General features: G+C 41.0%; 1 protein-coding gene across 1 annotated transcript in view; it reads right to left on the reverse strand.

The window, feature by feature from the left end:
* Positions 1-22,875, reverse strand: part of LOC122791184 (calpain-13-like) — a 1,289,367-nt gene that overhangs the window by 535,171 nt on the left and 731,321 nt on the right. The window contains exon 8 of the mRNA XM_044058898.1: positions 5,048-5,133. Coding sequence (XP_043914833.1) covers positions 5,048-5,133 — 86 coding nt within the window. The remainder of the gene's footprint in view (positions 1-5,047; positions 5,134-22,875) is intronic.

Consider the following 22,875-nt stretch of genomic DNA (forward strand, 5'->3'; position numbering starts at 1 on the left):
ACTGCTTATCTAGAGCCAGGATCTGTCAAATCACGCATGCATTCAAGGCATTATGCCACAGCTACCAGTATGATTCCATCACAGTCTATGTAGGTATAAATGACCTGTGATGTACCTCCTTGGACTATATGAAGAGAGACATTATGGAGCTTTCAGACTGTGTCTCAGGCTGGTATGAGCCTAGCATTGAGGAGCATATTACAATCACATAGCATGATGCTACAATATGAGCAAAACAATTGATTTCAACAACTGTCTGTCTTTCTAGTGTCATTTTAAGGGGATGCAATATTTGTCAGCTTGGAAGGACATGGTTAACAAAACATGTTGCTTTGCCAAAGATGGTCTATACCTTTCCTCTCTAGGCTTACAAATACTGCCTAAAACTTAATTTACCCCAAGTGTCTTTTTTAGGCAATGCCAAATTGAAAAACCTACTGACATAGCAAAATAAACTCAAATGAACCTAACCCTGCTAGCACTCAAGAATATAGACATCTATGCAGTTACTGAGACATGGTTTAAAGTGGCTGACAATACTCCTGCAGTGCAAGGGTTCAGTGCCTTTCCACTTTTAGTCCAGTAGCTGCACAGACAAGAACTAAAGGTAGGGATAGCTCAATACATCAATAACAAGCATACCTCCAAGGTGGCCAAACAGGATGACGTGCTGGAGCTCCTCCATGTGCAGATAACCATAGACAAAATCCTGTACCATATCCTAACCAGCTATAGGTCACTCACCATTTCCCAAGAATCTCACAATGCATACTTGGACCTACCGGTGACACTTACCATCCAACCTAACACCCTACTCATGGGAGACTTTAATTACTCCTGTACAGACTGGGAATTCTAAACAGCCTCAACTCTACAGGCACGGAAATTCCTGCATTTCATAAACACTAACACCCTTGGCCAAACAGGGAATATGCCCATTAGAGGCTCCAACATACTGGACCTCATGCTCAGAAATATGGGAGAATGCTGCACACTCCACCTCCACCCCACTGCCAAATGTTTCATCCTCCCTGGAAAGGACCAACCATAAAGCTGACTCCTTCAATGTCAAAATAAACTCCATAATCCCATTAAAACCAGTAAATGTTAGGAACTATTCCTGGGCAAATGACCTTTTATTAAGTGATGGTTTCTCACAATTTAGTACCCCCCCCCCAAACCCAGACAACACAGCAGCCTATGCTGAATTGCTCTCAGAAACTTTGTATCACCATGTCAGTGGTTGCACAGAGGTAGCTGTACTTACCAGAAGTAAGCCAAGGACTAGCACCAGAAACAAACTGCCCTGGTGGCATCCCAAATTATACAATATATGTGACAAAAGGAAAAACATTAAGGCAAAAATCAGGAAGGGTAATTCCCATTGAGATAAAATCTCACTTATCAAACTAAATAGGCAACTAAGAGGGCTAATTAGGTCAAGCAAAGCCAACTTTGAGGTTAAGATAGCCTCACATGTGAAAGATAACCATAAGACCTTCTTCAGCTATGTCAGAAACCTCAAGGGCAGTGTACATTAATGTGCTAAACTGGTGGTTAATGGTGCCACATGTGGTGCCACATTCACCAAGCCTGATTATTTAGCAAATCTGTTAGCAGACAAATTAATTTCCAACTTTACCCCTTCACCCCCAACAATCCCCCCCAAAAAATATGCTCAAACATAACCCCTCCAGCTATAACTAGGGAGTATATACTGTCTGCATTCACTAAAGCCAAGAACATGGCCTCAGTAGGCCCCAATAACATCACAGGATGCCTCCTGAATAGTATAAATATGGTTTAGCAGGGCCCCTGCAGTCATTATTTAGCTACAGTCTTAAAACAGACTTTGTGCCACATGAATGGAGGACTGTCACAATCATCCCTCTTGTAAGGGCAGACCTGCAACAGATCCTGGAAAGTACAGACCATTAGTCTAACTAGTCTTTATTTGTAAAACCATGGAAAGAATTATCATGGAAATTAACAACAAGGACATAGGAGACCTCTACACACTGGATCCATCTCAGTTTGGCTTTGTTAAAGGAAGGTCATACTTACTGAATCAGTGGATTTCTTTGAAAGAGTCAGTAAGGCAATGGATGAGGAGAAAACAGTGTATACTACCTATCTAGATCTGGATAAAGCATTTGATACAATATCCTACATGGAGATTGTCAACAGACTTATAGAAGTAGGTATAAACCCCTACATAACACAATGGATAGTTAGCTGGCTCACTGATTGAACCCACGAGGTTAGAATTGGTGAGACCAGTCTCACAAAGAGGCCAGTTACCACTGGAGTCCCCTGGGGCTCTGTGCTAGGCAAACTCCTCTTTGGCATTTAATTCTCAGATGTTAAAGCCAATGTCAAAGGCCTTTGGCTAACCAAGTTCACAGCTGTATGCAAACTGAGAGTAGTCATTGAATCTCCCCCACACAAGAACACCCTTCATGAAGGTCTAACACATACAAGCATTTTGTGCCAAAGCGATGGCTTAAACCTCAATACTAACAAGTCCATCATAGTACCTATTGGGAAGTCTAGCAACCCAGGTAACTACATCATCAATAAAGCACCCCTAATAGTTGATTCACTAGTCAGGGATCTTGAGACTCATGTAGATAGTAACCTAGCTTTCATCCAAGGAAGAAAGAAAATCCTTCCCTGTTGTTCAAATTATAAGCAAGGCCATGGCATCTGGATCTAGAGAGGTCATTATATCACTGTACTCAGCCCTCATCAGACCCATTAAAAAGTATAATGTCCCCTTCAGTATATACCTGACCAGACACATGCAGCAACTGGAACATCCACAAAGGTTCCTTACAAAAAGAATACAGGGAGTAAAAACAATGCCCTACTCTGATCGCCTCAAAGCTATGTCACTTTACTCAGTATCATATAGACCCTGTGTGTAAAAATGGGAAAAAAGTGGTTGTGAATGGATGGATGGATATAGACTTCTGAGAGGTGATCTTTGCCTGGCATACAAGGCATCCCTGGACCCTGTTTTGTTGAACTTTCAGTGCATCTGCAAAACAAACAGCATCAAAACCATTAGATTAAAATACCTAAATTTTGCTTGCAGACTAAACAGGACATGTTGGAGAGACGATATGTTTTGCGGAGAATTCTCATTCTTTGGAATAGGCTCCCCAGCCGTGTGAATCAGAGTTCATCCCTATCCCTATTCAAGTGTAATTTGGACCAATGGATGGGTAATCGGACATTCACCCCTAATCTCTTATGGAAGGTATTTTCTATAATGAAAGCATGGTTGAGTACAACATTTTTCTGTCATGTTTGCAAGTTTCAACTATTTTTGTCAGATAAGAATAAAACATATCTAGCTATTTATAAATATATATATATATATATATATATATATATATATATATATATGGATCTACCTCACTTGGTCGACATTTCATATGGACGAATATTCATTTGGTCGACAGTTCATTTGATCGACAAGCATTTTAACTGGGGGGTAACTATATATATCAACTCCAGGGTTGCACAACATTGGGGAAGGGGGCAAATGCTTGTCGATCAAATGAAATGTCGACCAAATGAACTGTCAATCAAATGAAATGTCGACCAAGTCAGGTAGACCCATATATATATATATATATATATATATATATATATATATATATATATATATATAGTTTACTATCATAATCAGGAATAGCAGAATATTTTTGACTACATATATCAATTTTAGGAAGTTAGTATATAATAAATATCAAACATGATAAACATGGCGAGTGACATTCAAACTCCCTAACTTCTGGTTTTCAATGTCCATGTTTCCTTTTAGTTTTTGCAGTGGGGTAAGTCCCCCTGCACCCCCATGTGTGGGGGGATTGCACCCCTTATACCCCCTGCATATTATATATACCAACTCCAAGATTGTACTACAGTGAGGAAAGGATAAATCTCCCAGTCTGCACTGTATCACGGTCTCCATGCAGAAAGTCAACTTCATATTAGCAAATGTATACTCACATTTACTAATATAAATTCGACCAGTTTCGGTTCAATATTACAAGATGTTGAAAACAAACATACAGTGTAATACTATACAAAGATTTCAATTCCTGATTTTAATAATATACCTCTACATATATATATATATATATATATATATATATATATATATATATATATATATATATATATATATATATATATATATATATATATATATATATATATATATATATATATATATATATATATATATATATATATATATATATATATATATATATATATGTGTGTGTGTGTGTGTGTGTGTATATATATATATATATATATATATATATATATATATATATATATATATATATGTATATATAGAGAGAGAGTAGAGTGGATTACCTAAAATGATCTAAGAGATCGATGGGGAAACATCAAAATGGGCAAAAATCTAAAAAAATCTAAGTGGAAAAACATCTAAACACAAAATATTGACAAAACTGAGGTTATACTAGTGGGAAGGGGTTATGTCCTCTCCCCACTGTTGTATAATGTTGGAGTTATAATCAGGAGAGGGTGTGGGGGTACAGGTGGAAGGAAAGCCCCCTGCAAAACATCGGTTTTGAATTTAGTAAGGTTTTGTCAATATTGTGTGCTTAGATGTTTTTCAGTTCTGATTTTGATATTTTTTCTGTCAATATTTGTCCAATCTTATGCTGTTTTAGATCATTTAATATATATATATATATATATATATATATATATATATTTATATATATATGTGTGTGTGTGTGTGTGTGTGTGTGTGTGATTGTGTATGTATATATGCTGTATATGTGATGTTATTTAGTCAGACAGTTAGTTATAATACAAATAGTGTTTATAATTGGTTAATACTTCGACATCCAGATGTGCACTAAACTATCTCTTCCACACATGCAGATATGCATTAAACTATCAATAATTCAATGTGGAATCCAATGCTTCTATCAGAATAAGATAAAAGTAATACTTAACACATCTCCAGAATGAGAACATTGGTTAAATCATTTACTTATCACCCCATCTTCCTGTCCATTCAGCTCTTCCCCAAGGATTCCACAAACGGACTAGCTCTTCCTCTGTGCCTCCATATGCAACCTGGAAAAAATAAATAATGGTGGATTATTATTGCATGTACCATGGAAAACAGAGATGATGTATATAGCATTACTATAGTTCAAACTGTGGAGCACAGCCATGGCAACCAGACTAATTGGTGTGATCTATATATAATTCTCCATGTATCTGTGACACAGGATACAATATGTGTAGCGTCTGCTATTTAATTATTTGCATTATACAGTTCAGTACTACACATACTGATACTTTAATTATGAAAATAAGGGAGATGCATCTTACTAAATATGTATCTCCAAAAGACCATGAAATATCATACAGATTCCTCTCTCATAGTGTTCATTCAGAGGGAAAATGTCTGTATATTTTAAACAATTGACTTCTAAGTTAAGCAACATTATATTGAGTGATTAATTAATCAAGTAAATGGAGTACTCAAATATAATGCACAAAGCTGAAAAGTATCTCTTTGTGTGTGCTTGACACTCATGGATGAGTCAATTGCCAAATGAGTCATGTTGATTTAATTCAGCTGACCAAATGGAAATCAGGTAAGGCCTTTTAAAGACAGTTGCTCAGTCCATCCTGTACAAACTGAGAAAGACCCCCCCCCCCCATGGCTGTAACAGAGAATGTTAAACCCTGTATAAGTGCAGGTCCAGAATATCAAGTAACCTGCTTACATGAGCAGGTAGAGTTCTGTCTCTCCTCAGTAAATAGAAGCAGTTATTTTATTTAGTCATTTTTTTACCAGTCTGGTCATTATTACACTAACATTTGCACTGGTGCCAGTTTGTAAGTGTTTGTTTATTGAATGGCTTCTGTGTCATTCCACCATATGGCTTGAATTTGTAGTTTAATTTCCTAATATTTAAATTTTAGCAACTGCTAGCATGAGCCACACATAATAACAAAAGAAACAGTAAGTATAATTCAAATGTACCAGGCATGTTTCTTGAGAAGACTGCGGTGATCTGGGTACTTGACAGTTTAAAATAAAATCTCAGTGGCTGTACAGTTGATTCTCCTGATGTTCATTATCACAACTGCTTCTTTCAAGGATCATAAGTTCTATGACCATGAAGGAATAAAGTCCATGGCACTTTCTAAGATGGAATATAGACAGACAGTCAGACAGGACAAGTTGATAGCCAGATATTGGACAGATAGATAGATTATTATTTTGTCTGGAGCTGCATCCCTTGTCTGCTTTTCTTTTTAATTCTTTTAAATAATAGTGTTAATCTTCTTTGAGGGATTGAAAGTAGGGGGTTGTGCGAGTTGCCAGCACTCCCCTCCCCCTCCCTTACAGACATATATATATAAAAAAAAAAAGCAGACAAGGTACAGCTCTTTTCAAGCTGATTGGATGTTGCTTGAAAACTATCTCTCCTCTAATCTCTGTGCCTGTCAGAGTAATGCAGCAGCTGTCAAACTGCACTATCAGTTTAGCATTCTAACAACTACAGAGATTCAATAGTGGTATGTAGTGTTCTCCACTGTGACCCTCCACCCTCATTAAAACTCAGTACAAGATCACAGAACCCATTTGGGCAGCTAGTACACACAAGATTGTCTTTCTTATTCATACCTTGATGGACCTGCCAAATATACTGCCTCACACTTCTATGTCTAAGGATTCATCAGACCAAACATTTGCAGAGGTGGCTGCACGATCTACTTAAATCTGACCTTCCGTACAGTAAGTGATGCAGTGGTATTTGTGGAAAGACGTTTGTTCAAATCACACAGTTTATAAATGGTAAGTATAAATATTAAGTAGCCAAAAGTCTATTTTTCTTTCATAGGACTGAATTTGTTGATCTTATGACAACTGATTTCAGATTTTATAATTAGAAGAAATAGTTATCAGGTTTGAATTTTATCTTTCTCTCTACTTAATTTGTGTAAATGGCTAAATAGGTAACAGGATCCTAACAGCAAGGCACTACAGTGAATGGTGAATAAGAAAAAAAAAAACATTCCATGAAACTGAGTTTTATCATCAGCCTTTTTTATGCACCGGCTTTTAAGTTTTCGTTATGAGACAAAATTTTTCTTTCTGCAAAAGTATCTTCAGCTTCCCTGGATTTGTGCCACATTACTGGAAGATTTTAGCAGAATTTATTCATGTCTTACTATGTTTTATCCATGAACACACACAATCCATTGCATTCGCAAAGTTCAAGATAGCAAGAGATGTTGAACTACACCTATAGAAAAGTGGAAATTATCCAGGCTGGTTTTATGCTTTGTTAAAGAATGACTAAATGACTAAAGAAATTAATGGTGTCTTTGTTTACTCTAGCAACCAAACATGAATTCAGGCAGATGTATGGAACTACAAATGAAAACTCGGAAGTATATGTTCTGTCCTAAATAACACTGACAGAAAGGGCATGCTTTCAAACGCTCTAGCTCATGTAATGGATTTCACATCTATGTAGTACTTGTAAGTGGAGAACAGAATACAGACTGTACACTGTTGACCATAAGTGGAGAACAGAATACAGACTGCACACTGTCGACTGTAAGTGGAGAAGAGAATACAGACTGTCTTCTTCTTCTTTTGCCCAGTTAGGGGTCGCCACAGCAGATCACCTGTCTGCTCATGATTGGCAGTGGAGTTTTACAATGTTGAGTTGCCAGTCCGGCACCCAACCTTCCATGGAAGGCACACACACACACACTCACGCCAGTTTAGAGTATCCAATCCACCTACAGCATGTCTTTGGGATGTGGGAGGAAACTGGCGCACCTAAAGGAAACCCATGTGACCACAGAGAGAACATGCAGACTCTGTACAGAAGGCACCCCAGCCGAGGATCGAACCGGAGAACCTCTTGCTGTGAGGTGGCAATGCTAACCACTGCACCACCGTGGCCACCCAGAATGGAATACAGACTGTACACTGCTGAATTTTTTGTGCTTGTGGTTCAAAGAAGAAGCAAAACAGGTTACAATAAGTGGTTAGCAAATTTTTAAATGTTTGGTATGGGTGATGGCATAGCGTTAAATGGCTTTGGGTCAGCTCAACGACTGCATACACGGTTTACCTTTTTGTATAACAGCAATGTGTGTATAAACTTTTTACTGGGTTGTGCTTCTCTGTTCATTTTGACACCTTCTGGTGGTTTTTTAGTGTACTACGCATGTATTGAACATCTATGTGGTGACTTGTGCATACTATACCTAGGTAGAATGTAGTTTATGCTACTTTTTTTTTGGGGGGACTAAAGAGTGCACAAGAATTCTACTGTTTATGTAAGTCTGTTAAGAGTTTGTTTTTAAAGATTTTCTTTTTTTTCAGTGTTTGGAGAGTGTAGACATTTGTCTTTTATCCTGTTGCCGGTCCAGTTAGTTTTCTACATTTAGCAGGGCAGACAATATGGCAACTGCAGTTTTTGTTTATAATAACTATCGCCGCTTGGACTTATTGGGTGGGTGATGCCAGATTTACATTAAACACACTGACTGCTTTGTTCAGTTAGCATACATGTTTTAGATTATTAATGAGCTTGTATTTTATAACTGTGTTTAGCTCTGAGAATGATGCACCTTAGGGATAAAGAGAAATCCTTTTTCATTTCTTCCTTTTTTTTTTTTTTGCTAAATTGGCCAAAAATGGAAATCATACTCACGGACACTTGCCAAATTAACAAATCTTGTGTTAGAAATACACTACTGAAGATGCTTCCTGTTATAAGAAAACATATTTTTCAATAAAGTGATAGTGAAAAAAATGTTTATGAAATGCCTTAATTACTTTCTCAGTACATTTTATATCAGTTTAAACATTTAAACTTAGGCATGAGCTTGTTATAGCCTCATTCTTCATTTTGATCTGTAAAATTAGGATCATGACATTTTCTTGACATTTTATTTGATACATTCTGATGTTTGTCAGTCCTTGTTGTCTCTACATGGGTTTTTAGTGTAAATGTACCTAGATACATACTGGAACACACTTTAGAAGTAAATTATATTCAATGAACTGGTGGACCAATAAAATGAAAGCTTTGTCCAGCGGTATAATTAAATGTACAAGGACTATGTTGCAGATGTCTCTAAATGTGACTGATTATAGTACCTCAACACACATGAACATGTAAATAAAATTACATGCAAATATTCATCCAGACATGCTTTGTGCCAAGAGTATGGAAAACATCCCTAGTTAGCATACTAATAAAATGTGAAGTAGAAATATTCATTTTCTGTGACATTTTGCTTTTTTTCTTTTCACACAATTGTTGCAACTGACAACAGCAGGAAAGGAGCTGATATAATCATGCAACAGGAAAACAGCTTTTACAGCTGTTGCCAGTCCCTAGGACTTTACAGATTAATTAGTTTTACAAGACATTTTCCCATTAATCCTGTTCGTGTTTCCTGCCTTGAGCATTTGTAACCAAGCACGTGCATCACTTTCCTCCCCACTGAGAGACGTGATTAGATTTCATTCCTTCATTCCTTTGTTCCTTTCAAATACTCACTGGTTCCTGTAGATCCAGGGTGAATACCTGAAGCCTGGTCACCTGGGTCATAGTCAGAGATTCTGCTAAGTAAGTAATCCCAGATATATATATATATATATATATATATATATATATATATATATATATATATATATATATATATATATGTATGTATGTATATATAGGTTCATAGGTAAATAGGTAGGTACTAGGCTATCTGCCTGAGGGCATTTATAAGCCTAGCCAGAGTGTGTTGGCTTTCGCCGCCCCATTGATTAATTAACTGAACCTCTGACAAGCAGGGCCAATGAAGTGATCCCAGGGGTGTATTTTCTGTTACCCATTCACTCGTCAAGGCTTCTCTTAAAGAGTGCTAGTGAGGGGCTCTGCCTAATGTAATTAGGAATTTTGTTCCAAAGCATGGGGAGTCTCTGTGACAGGAATATAAAAATAAACAGCCTCTGCAAGGCTCGAACCCAGGAGTCTGCATATATATATATATATATATATATATATATATATATATATACTTAAATAAAAAAATTAAAAACTTCTTTCACCCTGGGGAAAAGAACTGAGCTGAATCATTTAGCACTTTCATTCTTTATTAGTGTCAAGAACTTCTTCAGAAAAAAACTGTAATGAGTGAGTACATAGTGTGTGGACCACTAAATATAGTAAAGCAGTCAGGATCCATCACATTACGCATGCACTCAGGTCACTCCGCAACAAGTACAAATATGACTCTGTCATTGTCCATGTTGGTGTGAATGACCTGAGATGTACCTCCCTAGACTACATGAAAAGAGACATGGAGGAGCACTCCGATCTTGTAGCCCAGGCAGGTATGACCCTAGCCCTGAGTAGCATCCTGCCATCACCTAGAATGATACCACAGTACACGGACAAAATGACTGACTTCAACAATTGGCTAAGCTTCTGGTGTCATTCTAAGGGGATCCAGTATCTATCTGCCTGGGATGACATCATCGACAGACCACGATGCTTTGCCAGAGATGGCCTGTACCTGTAGCCCTTGGGATTCCGGATACTGGCTAAGGCTCTTTGCCACCCCTATAGTGCCTTTTTTAGGCAAGTTTCAAATGACAAATTCACCACCATAACAGGTACAAACAAGCAAAAACTGAGGGTAATGCTGCTCAATGCTAGAAGTCTAAACCTCAAAATGCATTCACTCGAGGTACTCCTTAAAATGGAGAACATTGACATCTGTGCAGTGACAGAGACCTGGTTCGAAGCTCCAGAGAGCACAACTGCATTACCAGGCTATAATTTATACCACACCTTTCGGCCATCTAACCAGGACTGAAACACTAAAGGTGGAGGCGTGTCCATATTCATTATGGGTATTCACACCTCCAGGCTAGTTGCTCAGCATAATGCATCTGAGATTATCTAAATGCAACTAACTCTGGGCAAGACCACAATCTAAATTGTAACTTGCTACAGATCCCCCACCATGCCCCAGGATTCCCACTCCTCATTTCTTGATACACTGAAAAATATTAGGGTACAACCCAACACCCTAATAATGGGTGATTTCAACTACCCCACCATTAACTGGGAAAACTACTCATGTACCAACTCTTTTGCTCAACGTTTTCTGGAATTCATAAATTCCAACAACTTATCCACACCCCACCAATATCCTAGACCTGGTCATTACCAACATGGGCGACCGGTATTCCACACCAGAGGTCAATTCCTCATTGGTCAGATCCGACCACAAGCTAATCAGCCTAGACATCCACACCCCCCCAATTAGGGAAATCACCGTAAAAAAATTCTCCAAAGCCAACTTCATCCTTCTTAAGACAGAAGTGGCAAACTTCACAACACCCATGCAGATGGACAATAGAGGTACGACTGCTGAATCCTACACAAATGCACTTTATAAGCACTTACACGAGTGCATGGATTGTGCTATCCCTAACAGAACCAAGATGCTATCCTCCAAAAAAAAAAGGAAGCCAATATTCTGGTCCCATGCCATAAACAAACTCTACAACAGAAGAAAGAAACTGTTGCAAAAAAGAGTAAAATCCAATGACTGGAAGAACTCCCTGGTCAGCCTCAGTAAGAAGTGGAGATTCCTCATAAAATCCTCCAAAGCTATTTATGAAAACAACATTGCAACTGATTCTAAAGACAACCACAAAACATTCTATAGCTATGTCAAGAATCTCAATGGCAACACTCAGATCTGCTCTGAGTTACAGCACAATGGCACTAGATATACAGAACCAACTGATATTGCCAACATCCTGGCAGATAAGTTCAGTACTAACTTTACCCCCCGCTCACCCCCTAAAGGGCCCATCTCTATACCGGAAGAATGCAAAGTTCCTGTAATCACGGCTGCACAGGTAAAAACCACACTCTCCAAAGCCAAGAACACAGCATCCATGGGACCTAACAACATCCCAGGCTGCATTCTACATGAACTACAGAATGAACTGGCACCCCACCTAAGCACCATGTTCAATCATAGCCTCACCTCAGGCTTTGTGCCCACTGAATGGCACACAGCGACGGTTATCCCACTCCACAAAGGGGGAGCCACTATGAACCCCGGAAACTACCGCCCCATTAGCCTAATGAGCCTGGTCTGCAAGACCATGGAACATATCATCATGGAACTTATAAACAAAGACATTAGTAATCTCCAAACTCTGGACCCCACCCAGTTCAGGTTTGTAAAAGGCAGATCATGTCTCCTAAACCTGATTGACTTCTTTGAAGCAGTCATCAAAGCCGTAGACAAGGGTAAGGTGGTTCACACAGCCTATCTAGATCTCTCCAAGGCTTTTGACACCATCCACCACTCTGGAATTATAGATAAACTCACTAAACTTGGTATAAATCCCTATGTCACAAGATGGGTTGCCAACTGGCTCACTGACAGAACCCACACTGTGAAAGTAGCAGACTCCAAATCCAACTTCAGACCAGTGACAAGTGGAGTACCACAGAGTACAGTCCTGGGTCCTCTCCTGTTTGGTATCTACTTTTCTGAAGTACATGCTAACACAGGAAAGTCTTTGGCTAATGAAGTTCGCAGATGACTGCAAACTAGGAGCCACAATTGAAACTCCTAATGATGTGGACATCCTACAAAAGGGCCTCACTGAGATAGATGCCTGGTGTCAAAGCCATGGCCTCAAGCTCAATGCCAAAAAGTGCATTGTCATCCTCTTTGGTAAAAACTCTGTACCCATGAGCTTCCACATAGGTGGTAGTCTACTTAACACCATAAGTGTGAGAAGAGACCTTGGGACGCAGGTGGACAGTAGTCTTTTCTTTGATAATCACATCGCCACAGTAGTCAGGAAATCCTTCTATGTGACATGCCTCATCACAAAAGGTTTCTCATCCAGGAAAAAAGAGGTCATTGTTCTCCTCAACTCATCACTCATTAGACCCATTATAGAGTACAATGCCCCTTTTGGTATGTACCTCACAAGACATCTACAACAACTGGAAAGGCAGCAGAAATACCTCACAAAGAAGATTACTGTACTCAAACATATGCCCTACGCAGACCGTCTCAAAAAACTCCTGCTTTACTCCATCGCATATCACCTACTCAGAGGTGATCTCTGCCTAACATGCAAAGCTATGTCAAACCCACAGCTGTTGGACATGCTCCACTTAAAGAAATCAAAATCCCTCCAAGCTAAATGCTCTAGGGACCTAAACCTTGTCATCACAATAAAAAGAACATGCTGGAGGGATAGATTCCTGTCCCACAGACTTCCCATACTCTGGAACAAGCTACATGTCTATATCAAACAAAGCTCCTCATTAGCACTCTTCAAGAAAAATCTTGATGATTGGATGGGAAATAGGAAATTCACCACGGGTATCACCTCTGTGGCTCTGCTCAACAGGGGCACATGAAAATAATTTTCTTGGGTGGCAAAAGCCAGGGTACCTTTTTGGCTAGGCTTGTATAGGCCCTAGGGCAGACAGCCTAGTACCTTCCTATGAACCATTAAACCTATAAATACAGGCAATAAATTCAATGGTTAAGTAAAATATTAAAGCAAATATTTTCTGCAACCCATGGTTAAAGCAATAAAATTGTATTAAAAAATGGTTCGTGCTAACAAACAAAGCATGGTGGAATTTAGCATACACAAGTTACTAGGACTGAAAAGGAAGTGGCTATTCAGGGGTTACCTGAGGCTGCGTAGTGACTTTTAATTTTTAGAATGTTATTCAAACCTGTGATTAAGTCAGCACCCAGAGAAAACTGTCATATAAGTTCATGTAGTGTTGCTGAAGTTCAATAAAAACTGTAACAGAAGGAACTGGTGGCAACATAAACTAAATTCACAACAACAAAAAAAAAATATTCAAAAATTATTGCTCAGTGTATTGTAATGTGGCTAGAAATTATCTGGCTGGTGAAAACAAAGTAGAGGCAAAAGCAATGTTAGTCCAGAGTTTAAAATAAAATAAAATAAAATAAAAAAAATAAGGGAAAGGTAGCCCTTACATAGCATTGAATTAAAAAGACATTAAGAATCAGTGTGTATACATTCATATGTTAACGACAATGTACCTGATCTGCTGGGGAACATTACTTGTGCTAAAAGCAATAATTCTGAAAACTAAAATGGAAAAGAAACTGTTGAATGCTAAAAAGACACACTTAATCTTCTGGTGTATCAGGAACAAATCACCATAGTAAAATGCAGATTCTAAATACAACTAGAATGCTGTGATTATAAAAAAAAATGCTTCCTGGATCAAGTGGCTATAGGCAAAAACCTGACATGAATTTGTTAAGAACTAATGAAAGGTGGAAAACAGATCAGGTCAGAAGACAGGTAAATTTGTAAGTGGCTGTTCAGGGGTTACATGAGCCAATACAGTGCACATTTAATGTTCAAAGTTTCATTCAAACCAGGGTAAAAGTCTGTTCCAAGGAAAAGCTGCCATTTAAGTTCTCATACCTCAAGTAGAGTGTCAGTATCCCCCCCAAAAGTATCTACCTTTTCAATTCCAAAAACCTAAATTTTTGGAATTGGTGGCAAACCAACAACAAGGATTTAAGAATGCTATTGGTAAACACAATTTGTTTTTTTAAATATAAGGTTATTATGCCTATAATAGAGTCATGTACTGGATTGTATATTTGTGTAATAAGGCTTACTAGGTAAACCTACAAAAAATATAAAATCTAAGTGCAGGAACATGTAAATGAGACTAATAAGAAGAAATATGTGAGAACATTGTTCATAGGTTCATAGGTTCATAGGTGTGTACTAGGCTAATGCACCTGGAGCCTTTACAAGCCTAGCTCATAGGATTACCCTGGCATCGTGCCACCCAACCTTAGTTCCCAGTGCCTCTGTCAAGTAGAGCCACTGGAGTGATCCCCGGGGTGAATTTTGTATTTCCCATCCACTCATCAAGATTTCTCTTGAAGAAGGCCAGTGAGGTGCTCTGTTTGACATGTATGGGAAGTCTTTTCCATAGCATGAGCAGTCTCTGGGTTATGAACCTGTCCCTCCAGCTTGTTCTGTTGATTGTGATAATGAGGTTGAGGTCTCTGGAGCATGTGGTGTGGAGGGATTCGGATTTCTTTAGATGTAGAATTTCTAAAAGAGCTGGGTCAGACATGACTTTGTAAGTCAAGCAGAGATCGACTCTAAGTAGATGATATGAGACAGAGAATAGTTGTAGTTTTTTGAATCTGTCCATATAGGGTATGTTTAAGGCCTAGGATCCTCTTTGTGAGTTACTTTTGCGGCCTCTTCAGTTGTTGCAGGTGTCTAGTGAGGTACATGCCAAATGGGGCATTGTAATCGATGATTGACCTAATGAGGGAAGAGTAGAGGAAGACAATGACCTCTTTCTTCCTGGATGCAAAACTGTTAGTAATGAAGATGTGCAACATAGAAGGACTTTCTGACCACAGTGGAAATGTGGTGGCCAAAAGAGAGGTTGCTGTCAACCTGTGTTCCCTGATCTCTTATAACGCCTTCTGTGTTCAGTGGACTACCATCAATGTGGTAATTCATGGGAACCAGGTTTTTCCCAAAGGGGATAATGACACATTTTTTTGGCATTGTTCTTAAGGCCATGGTTCTCACACCAGTTGTTGGTCTCAGTGAGGCCTTTCTGTAGGATGTCAACATCACTTGGGGAGTTAATAATAGCTCCTAACTTGCTATTGTCTGCGAACTTTGTCAGCCAGAGTCCATTCATGTTGGCCTGAACTTCAGAGAAGATACCAAACAGGAGAGTACCCAGAACCGAACCCTGTGGGAGTCCACTCGTGACTGGTTGTCAGTCTGACTTGGAGTCAACTACTTTCACACTGTGGGTTCTATCTGTGAGCCAGTTTGCAACCCATCTAGTGATATAGGGGTTGATGCCTAGCTTAGTGAGTTTTTCTATGATTCCTGAGTGGGGAATGGTATCAAAGGCCTTGGCCAGAACAAGGTAGGCTGTATGAACCACCTTGCCATCATCTATAGCTCTGGTGACTGATTCAAAGAAGTTGACCAGGTTGAGCAGGCATGATCTACCCTTCACAAAACCAAACTGCGTGGGATCCAGAGTTTGGATATGCCCTATATCCTTGTTTATTAGGTCCATAATGAGGCATTCCATAGCTTTGCATATCAGACTCATCAGGCTAATGGGACGATAGTTCCCAGGGTCTGTAGTCGCTCCTCCTTTGTGGAGAGGGATGACTGTAGCAGTGCTCCATTCGATAGGGACAAACCCTGAGGTGAGGCTGTGATTGAACAGGGCACACAGGTGAGGTGTCAGTTCACTCTATAGTTTGTGGCTGAACTCTTGCACAACAAACCTTGCAGTGCTTTAAATGTAACTAAAATGTATGTTTTATAGGATGTAACATTAACTGAAAGACAAAAACACTCCAAGAAACACTAACCTTGGGATTCATGAAGCTTACACCAGATGCAGGCATAGCATCAGCGAACTAATGCCAAATATGGCCACCAAGCGATTCAGGCACGAGCTGTTTCCACGTGCACTACCAGCATACCCAGCGCATGTATGCTAATTACCCCATGCGCAGCAGTGTGTAATGCAAATGAAGGTATATAGTGATTCATGAAGTGGTGCAGGCATAGCATAAGCATGCAGAAATGTAAACCAAAATTAACGTTTTACATTTTTCAAACATAAAATCAGAGCCATGAAAGTGGACCAAACTTATGTATTATAATGTTAATAAATGCCAATGGCTAAATATATAGCCAATGGCATAAAAAACATGCACAACACATACAAAATAACATTTAATGTCATGGCCACACTAACGCAAAGTAAAATCGCAGTGCATCAGTGCACAAACGGGATCACAATAAAAATATATTTATATGTCATAAAACTGCAATGTAACACATTACATGAATTCCCCATAATAGTCAATGGCACACATGCTACACCACAACCATGGCGCAAGGGTTGCTAAGGGTCTGTAACAGTGTTCGGCGCAGTAACTAGGAATTAGTAGTCAATGTCATGCAAAGTAGTCAAGTAATACTGAATCGCAAATTCCCCACCGACGTAAGGATGTACCTCACAGTGTAGCGGAACAACAACGAGGTGTGACCTGGAGATAAACATGACATCAAGAGAGGGGTGTGCCACCTTAGCTGTAAGCACATTGGAGCATTGCTAATCTGGGTTGCCTGTTGCTAAGCAAAGCCGCAGGATAGGTTTGTGGAAGTAGCCATAGCTTTGCTTAGCTGAGAGCACAGAAGGTGACCAAAAGTGCATGTGTACGTGGATGAAAACGCGCTTGAAACCCGGTAAAAAGCTGAGCACGGCACGCACCACAGCTGAAACAGGAAGGATACAGGATGACAATAAGGAAATGTTGCAGCATGGTAATTGGAGTACAAATGAGTAATTAACACCTAGGAACTCACAGTGAGCCATTGACGACAGCTAACAAGGCTGCTAGCAGCTACCTGCAGAACAGGAAAGGGGAGGTGCCGTACTGCAAAGAAAAGAGAGCTGTCACAGCAGAACAAAGCAAACCTGCAGTAGATCAGCTACATAACACATTTCACAACACAATCCTGGGTTGGGAAAGTACAAAACAAGAAAGCAGGCATCTGGATGCATGTCTGACAATCAGAGGGGAATCGGGTTGAAAAGTGAAGTAAAGGGCAATAGATGAATCATGGCAGCCAAGTGTAATTCAACACCAAAGGCCCCAAAATAGCAGTACCTGCTGTAAAACCCATAATTAAGATACCCTGCAGCTGGAATTGCACATACACACCCAAGCATACCAGTAGCATCCATTGCACAATAGTATAAAGTGTGAAAGCTCCTCACACACACTTGTGTATTCCCAGACACTCTGCACTATTGGTGTATACAGATGGGGAACTTTTAATATGTACATGTTAGGGGCTGCCATAGCTTTGATTCTCCAGCATGTGCTGGAGACTAACGGTGGTGTGGAGGATGATGCTGACAACCATCTCAGGCACTGGAGGAGAAGAGTGTTCAGACCCAGGGAAACCTGGCAGGGGCTACATGATCTGGAGATAGTAGAGCTTTACAGGGTGAACAGAGACACCATACAGCAACTTTTTGAGCTGTGCCGGCCACACCTCAGATCCAGAAATAACAGAGGGGAACCCATCCCAGTGGACACGAAGGTATATGTAAGCTTGAAAATGCTAGCCACAGGTACCTTTCAAAGGCCAACAGGGGATATCATGGGTATCTCACAGGCATCAGCATCCAGGGTACTCCACCAGTTCCTGGATGCCATGTTACCACATGCCAATGAGCACATATACTTCCCCTGAATGCAGGAGGAGTTGGCCAGCAATATGCGTCTCTTCTACCATGTGGCAGACTACCCGGAGGTACTGGGTGCAATAGACTGCATGCACATGCACATCAAGTCACCACCCGGTAAGCAGGGTAGGCGCTACATAAACCGCAAGGGATACCCCTCCATCAACTGTCAGGTCGTGTGCAATGCCCAGGGCATTATCATGGATGTGTGTGCTGGCAACTCTGGAAGCTATCACAACTCCCACATCTGGCATGCCTCAGGCAGGGGGGACATCCCATATGGCCACCTGATGGGGGATGCTGGCTATGCATTGGAACCGTGGATGATGACTCCCATCAGAAATGCACAAACACCCATGCAAGAACATCATAATAAGGCACACGCACAAACCAGAATCATCATAGAGTGTGTGTTTGGGATATTAAAGTCATGGTTCCGTTGCTTGAACATATCTGGTGGAGTCTTGCAGTACTCTCCAGGCACGTGTGCCCACATCTTCATAGTATGTGCCATGCTACACTATATGACCCTGCGGAAACAGCTGCAGCAGGGACAGAATGGTGAAGGCCCTCACAACCCACCACCATTGCCAAGGGCCCCACAGGCACAGAGGGACTCAGACCATGAACACCCAGTGCTAGCCCCAGTAGGCAGATGAAGGTGTGCCTAGTATGCCCATGCCTTGGCAAAGAGGGAACATATAGCACACACACTGACAGTGTAGGCACCTATGGACTGACACCCTTCTCCACCTGCACACACAGTAAACATGGATGGCACACACGACCACCTGTAAATTGTCATGTATAGGTGGTCTACTGTGTGCATCCTACATAGGCAGCCCTCAACTATTGTACACACAACTGCCATTGGCACAAGATAAGTCAATACCTGAACAGTAAATTAAGCTATCAGCATGTGTCAATACTGCATGTATAGGTTCATAGGTACATAGGTAGGTACATGCCTAACTGCCCAAGGCCATTCATAAGCCTAGCCAAAATGTGTCTGCTGTCGCCACACCATTGATTAACCAACTATCCCTCTGTGGAGCAGGGCCAATTGCTGGATCCCTGGGGTGTATCCACTGTTCCCCACCCACTCTGCAAGGATTCCCTGGAGTGTTATTGAGGGGATCTGTATAATGTAATCAGGGATGTTCTTCCAAAGCATGGGGAGTACCCGGGAAAGGAATCTGTCACTCCAGCATCTTCCAGTTATGGTTGTGGCAAGGTGTAACTCATTACAGTGTGTAGCTCACTGTGATATGGATTCTCATAGGTGGAGCATATCCATTAAGCCTGATTTGGACATGGCTTTATTGGCCAGCAAATATCATCTCTGAGGAAACAACATGCCACTGAGCAATGCAAGAGTTTATGTAGTCTGGCAGCATAGGACACATGTCTGAGGGCATTATCCCTCTTGGCGAGGTACGTTCGTGGCCCTTCCAGCTGTTGGATGTGTCTTCTGAGGTACATCCAAAATGTGTTATCATACTCAATGATGGGATTGATGAGTGATGAGTAAAAGGGCACAATAACCTCAGTCTGTTTAGATGCGAACCCTTAAGTAATCAGATGGCCTACATAGACGCATGTCCTACCTACTTCGCAGATATGATCGTCAAATTTGAGACCACTATCTAATGTAGACCCCACATACCCATTACGTCATCAGAATTATAGTGTTTGCCACTCATGTGTTAATATGTGTGTGTGTAGTTTCCCAAAATGGAATGACCATGCGGTATGTGGCCTTTAGGTGGAGGCCATGACTTTGACACCCTGTGTTGGTCTATGTGAGGCCCCTTGAAGGACGTCTGAGACCGCTAGAATGTCAGCTATGGCTCCGAGTCTGCAGTAATTGCCAAACACGGTCTGCTGTAGTCCACCTGTGTTAGCCGGTACCTCTGAGAAGTATATGGCAAACAGTAGGGGTCCCAGGACTGAGTCCTGTGGGGCACCAGTTGTGACTGGTCAAGAGTTGGACCTGGAGGCTGCTAGGCTTACCATGTGGGTTCTGTGTGTAAGCCTGTTGTCAAAGCAACCTGTGATGTATGGGTGTATGTACTGGCTGGTGAGTGTAGAAATAATACCTGAGTGGGGAATGGTGTCCAGGTAGTATGTGTGAACTACCACACCCCACACCGAAAATCTAGGTGACCGTAAGATGTCAGACAGGTTCAGTAGGCATGGCCTGCACTCAATGAAGCTGACCTGGGTTGGGTCAAGTGTCGAGAGGTTACCATTGTCTATGTTAATGAGTGCCATGAGGATGTGCTCCATAGCTGTGCAGATCAGGCTACTCAGGCTTATGGGGTGGTAGTTACCATGGTCGGTTGTGTCACTACCTTGGTGGAGTGGAATAGCTGTTGCCATGTGCCAGTGAATGGCCATGTAGCCTGTGTAGAGGCTGATGTTGAATTGCTATATTAGGCAGGGGACACTTTGTCCTGTAGTGTCTGCAGGATGCAGTCTGGGACACCATCTGCCTCCACTGATGCTCTGTCATGCCATTTGAAAAGGCCATTGCCACCTGTATGTCTCAGATGTCTGGGATACTGTACATTTTGGGTATTGTTGTGGCCCTGTAGGGGGTGAAGCTTGCTCTGAATGTATCATCAAGTGTGTTGGTGATATCAGTAGGGTCAGTATATTCAGTGCAATATTGCACCAGCACAGTGCAAATCTGTGTGTTACTGCTTAGATCCTTCACATAGCCAAAGAAGCCTCTGTGGTCATATTCTGAATCCATGCCTATTTACTCATGTCAGCCTTGGATGATTACATGAGTAACATAAGTATCTTGCTAATACTGGTCATGGATGTCTGCATGTCTTGGGATTTGCTGTTGTTCTGGACTACTGTCCTACTTTTGTTGTATAGCCTGTATAATGCAGGTGTCAACAGACTGGTGTCCTTGTGTAGGAGTATCAAGTCCTGGTTTACCACTGATGGCATGACCTATACATCTTTGTAGGTGCTTATAGAGTGCATTTGTAATTCTGTCTGTATCTTGAGCAGTGTCATCACTGAGCGTGGGGGCTGTGAACCCTCCCACCTCTGTCATTAGTACTGTGAATTTAGCTGTAGGAAAAGTATTCACTGTGTTCCTTGGGTGGGGGAGATGGTTGGGAGTGGAAATCATCAGTGAATTCCCAACGGTTCTTGGAATTCATAAATTCCAATGCCCTGGATCAACTAATCCATTGTCCCACCAGGGGCTCCAATATCCTAGACCTGGTCATTACCAACATGGGAGATAGATGCTCCACACCAGTGGTCACCCCCTCATTTGTCAGGTCTGACCATAAGAAAATCACCCTTGACATCCATATCCCACCCCCACCCCCCAGTAAGGAAATCTCCTTAAAAAACTTCTTCAAAGCCAACTTCATGCTACTGAAGTCAGAAGTGACAAACTTCACAACACCCACGCAGACGGGCTCTGGAAGTTTGACTGCAGAATCCTACACTAAGACACTGTACGAGCACATCCCCTCGTGCATGGATCGTGCCATCCCAAATAGAACCAAGATGCTCTTCTCCAAAAAAAGGAAGCCAATCTGGTGATCCCCTGCTATAAACAAACTATACAACAAAAGGAAGAAACTGTTGCAGAAAAGAGGAAAACCCTAGGATGCAAAAAAACTCCCTCACCAGCCTCAGTAAGAAGCTGGGATCCCTCATAAAATCCGCAAAAGCTAGTTATGAAAATAAAATTGCCAAAGATTCCAAAGATAACCACAAGGCATTCTATAGTTAAGTCAAGAATCTAAATGGCAATGCTCAGATCTGCTCTGAGCTACAACAGAATTTCATTAAATATACTGATCCTAAGGATATTGCCAATATCCTGGCAGATCGATTTAGTGCCAACTTCACCACCCTCTCACCCCCTAAAGGGCCCATCTCAATACCAAAAGATTACCAAATTCCGATAATCACAGCCACACATGTAGAAACAGCACTCTCCAAAGCTAAAAATACAGCATCCATGGGACCAGATGACATCCCAGGCCGTGTACTACATGAACTACAAAATGAACTGGCACCCCACCTAAGTGTCATGTTTAATCACAGCCTCACATCAGGCTTCGTGCCCACTGAGTGGCGCACAGCTACAGTTATCCCCCTCCACAAGGGAGGATCTGCCTTGGATCCCAGGAACTACCGTCCCATCAGTCTGACAAGCCTGATCTGCAAGGGCATGGAACGCATTATCATGGAACTTATAAACAAAGACATTGGCAACCTTCAAACACTGGACCCCACCCAGTTTGGGTTTGTGAAGGGCCGATCTTGTCTTCTGAATCTGATTGACTTCTTCGAATCGGTCTCCAGAGCTGTGGACGAGGGTAAGGTGGTCCACACAGCCTATCTGGACCTCGCCAAGGCCTTCAACACCATTCACCACTCTGGAATCATAGATAAACTTACTAGGCTGAGC

The sequence above is a fragment of the Protopterus annectens genome, chromosome 1.part2, assembly GCF_019279795.1.
Source record: "Protopterus annectens isolate FY-2018-M chromosome 1.part2, PAN1.0, whole genome shotgun sequence".
NCBI lineage: Eukaryota > Metazoa > Chordata > Ceratodontiformes > Protopteridae > Protopterus > Protopterus annectens.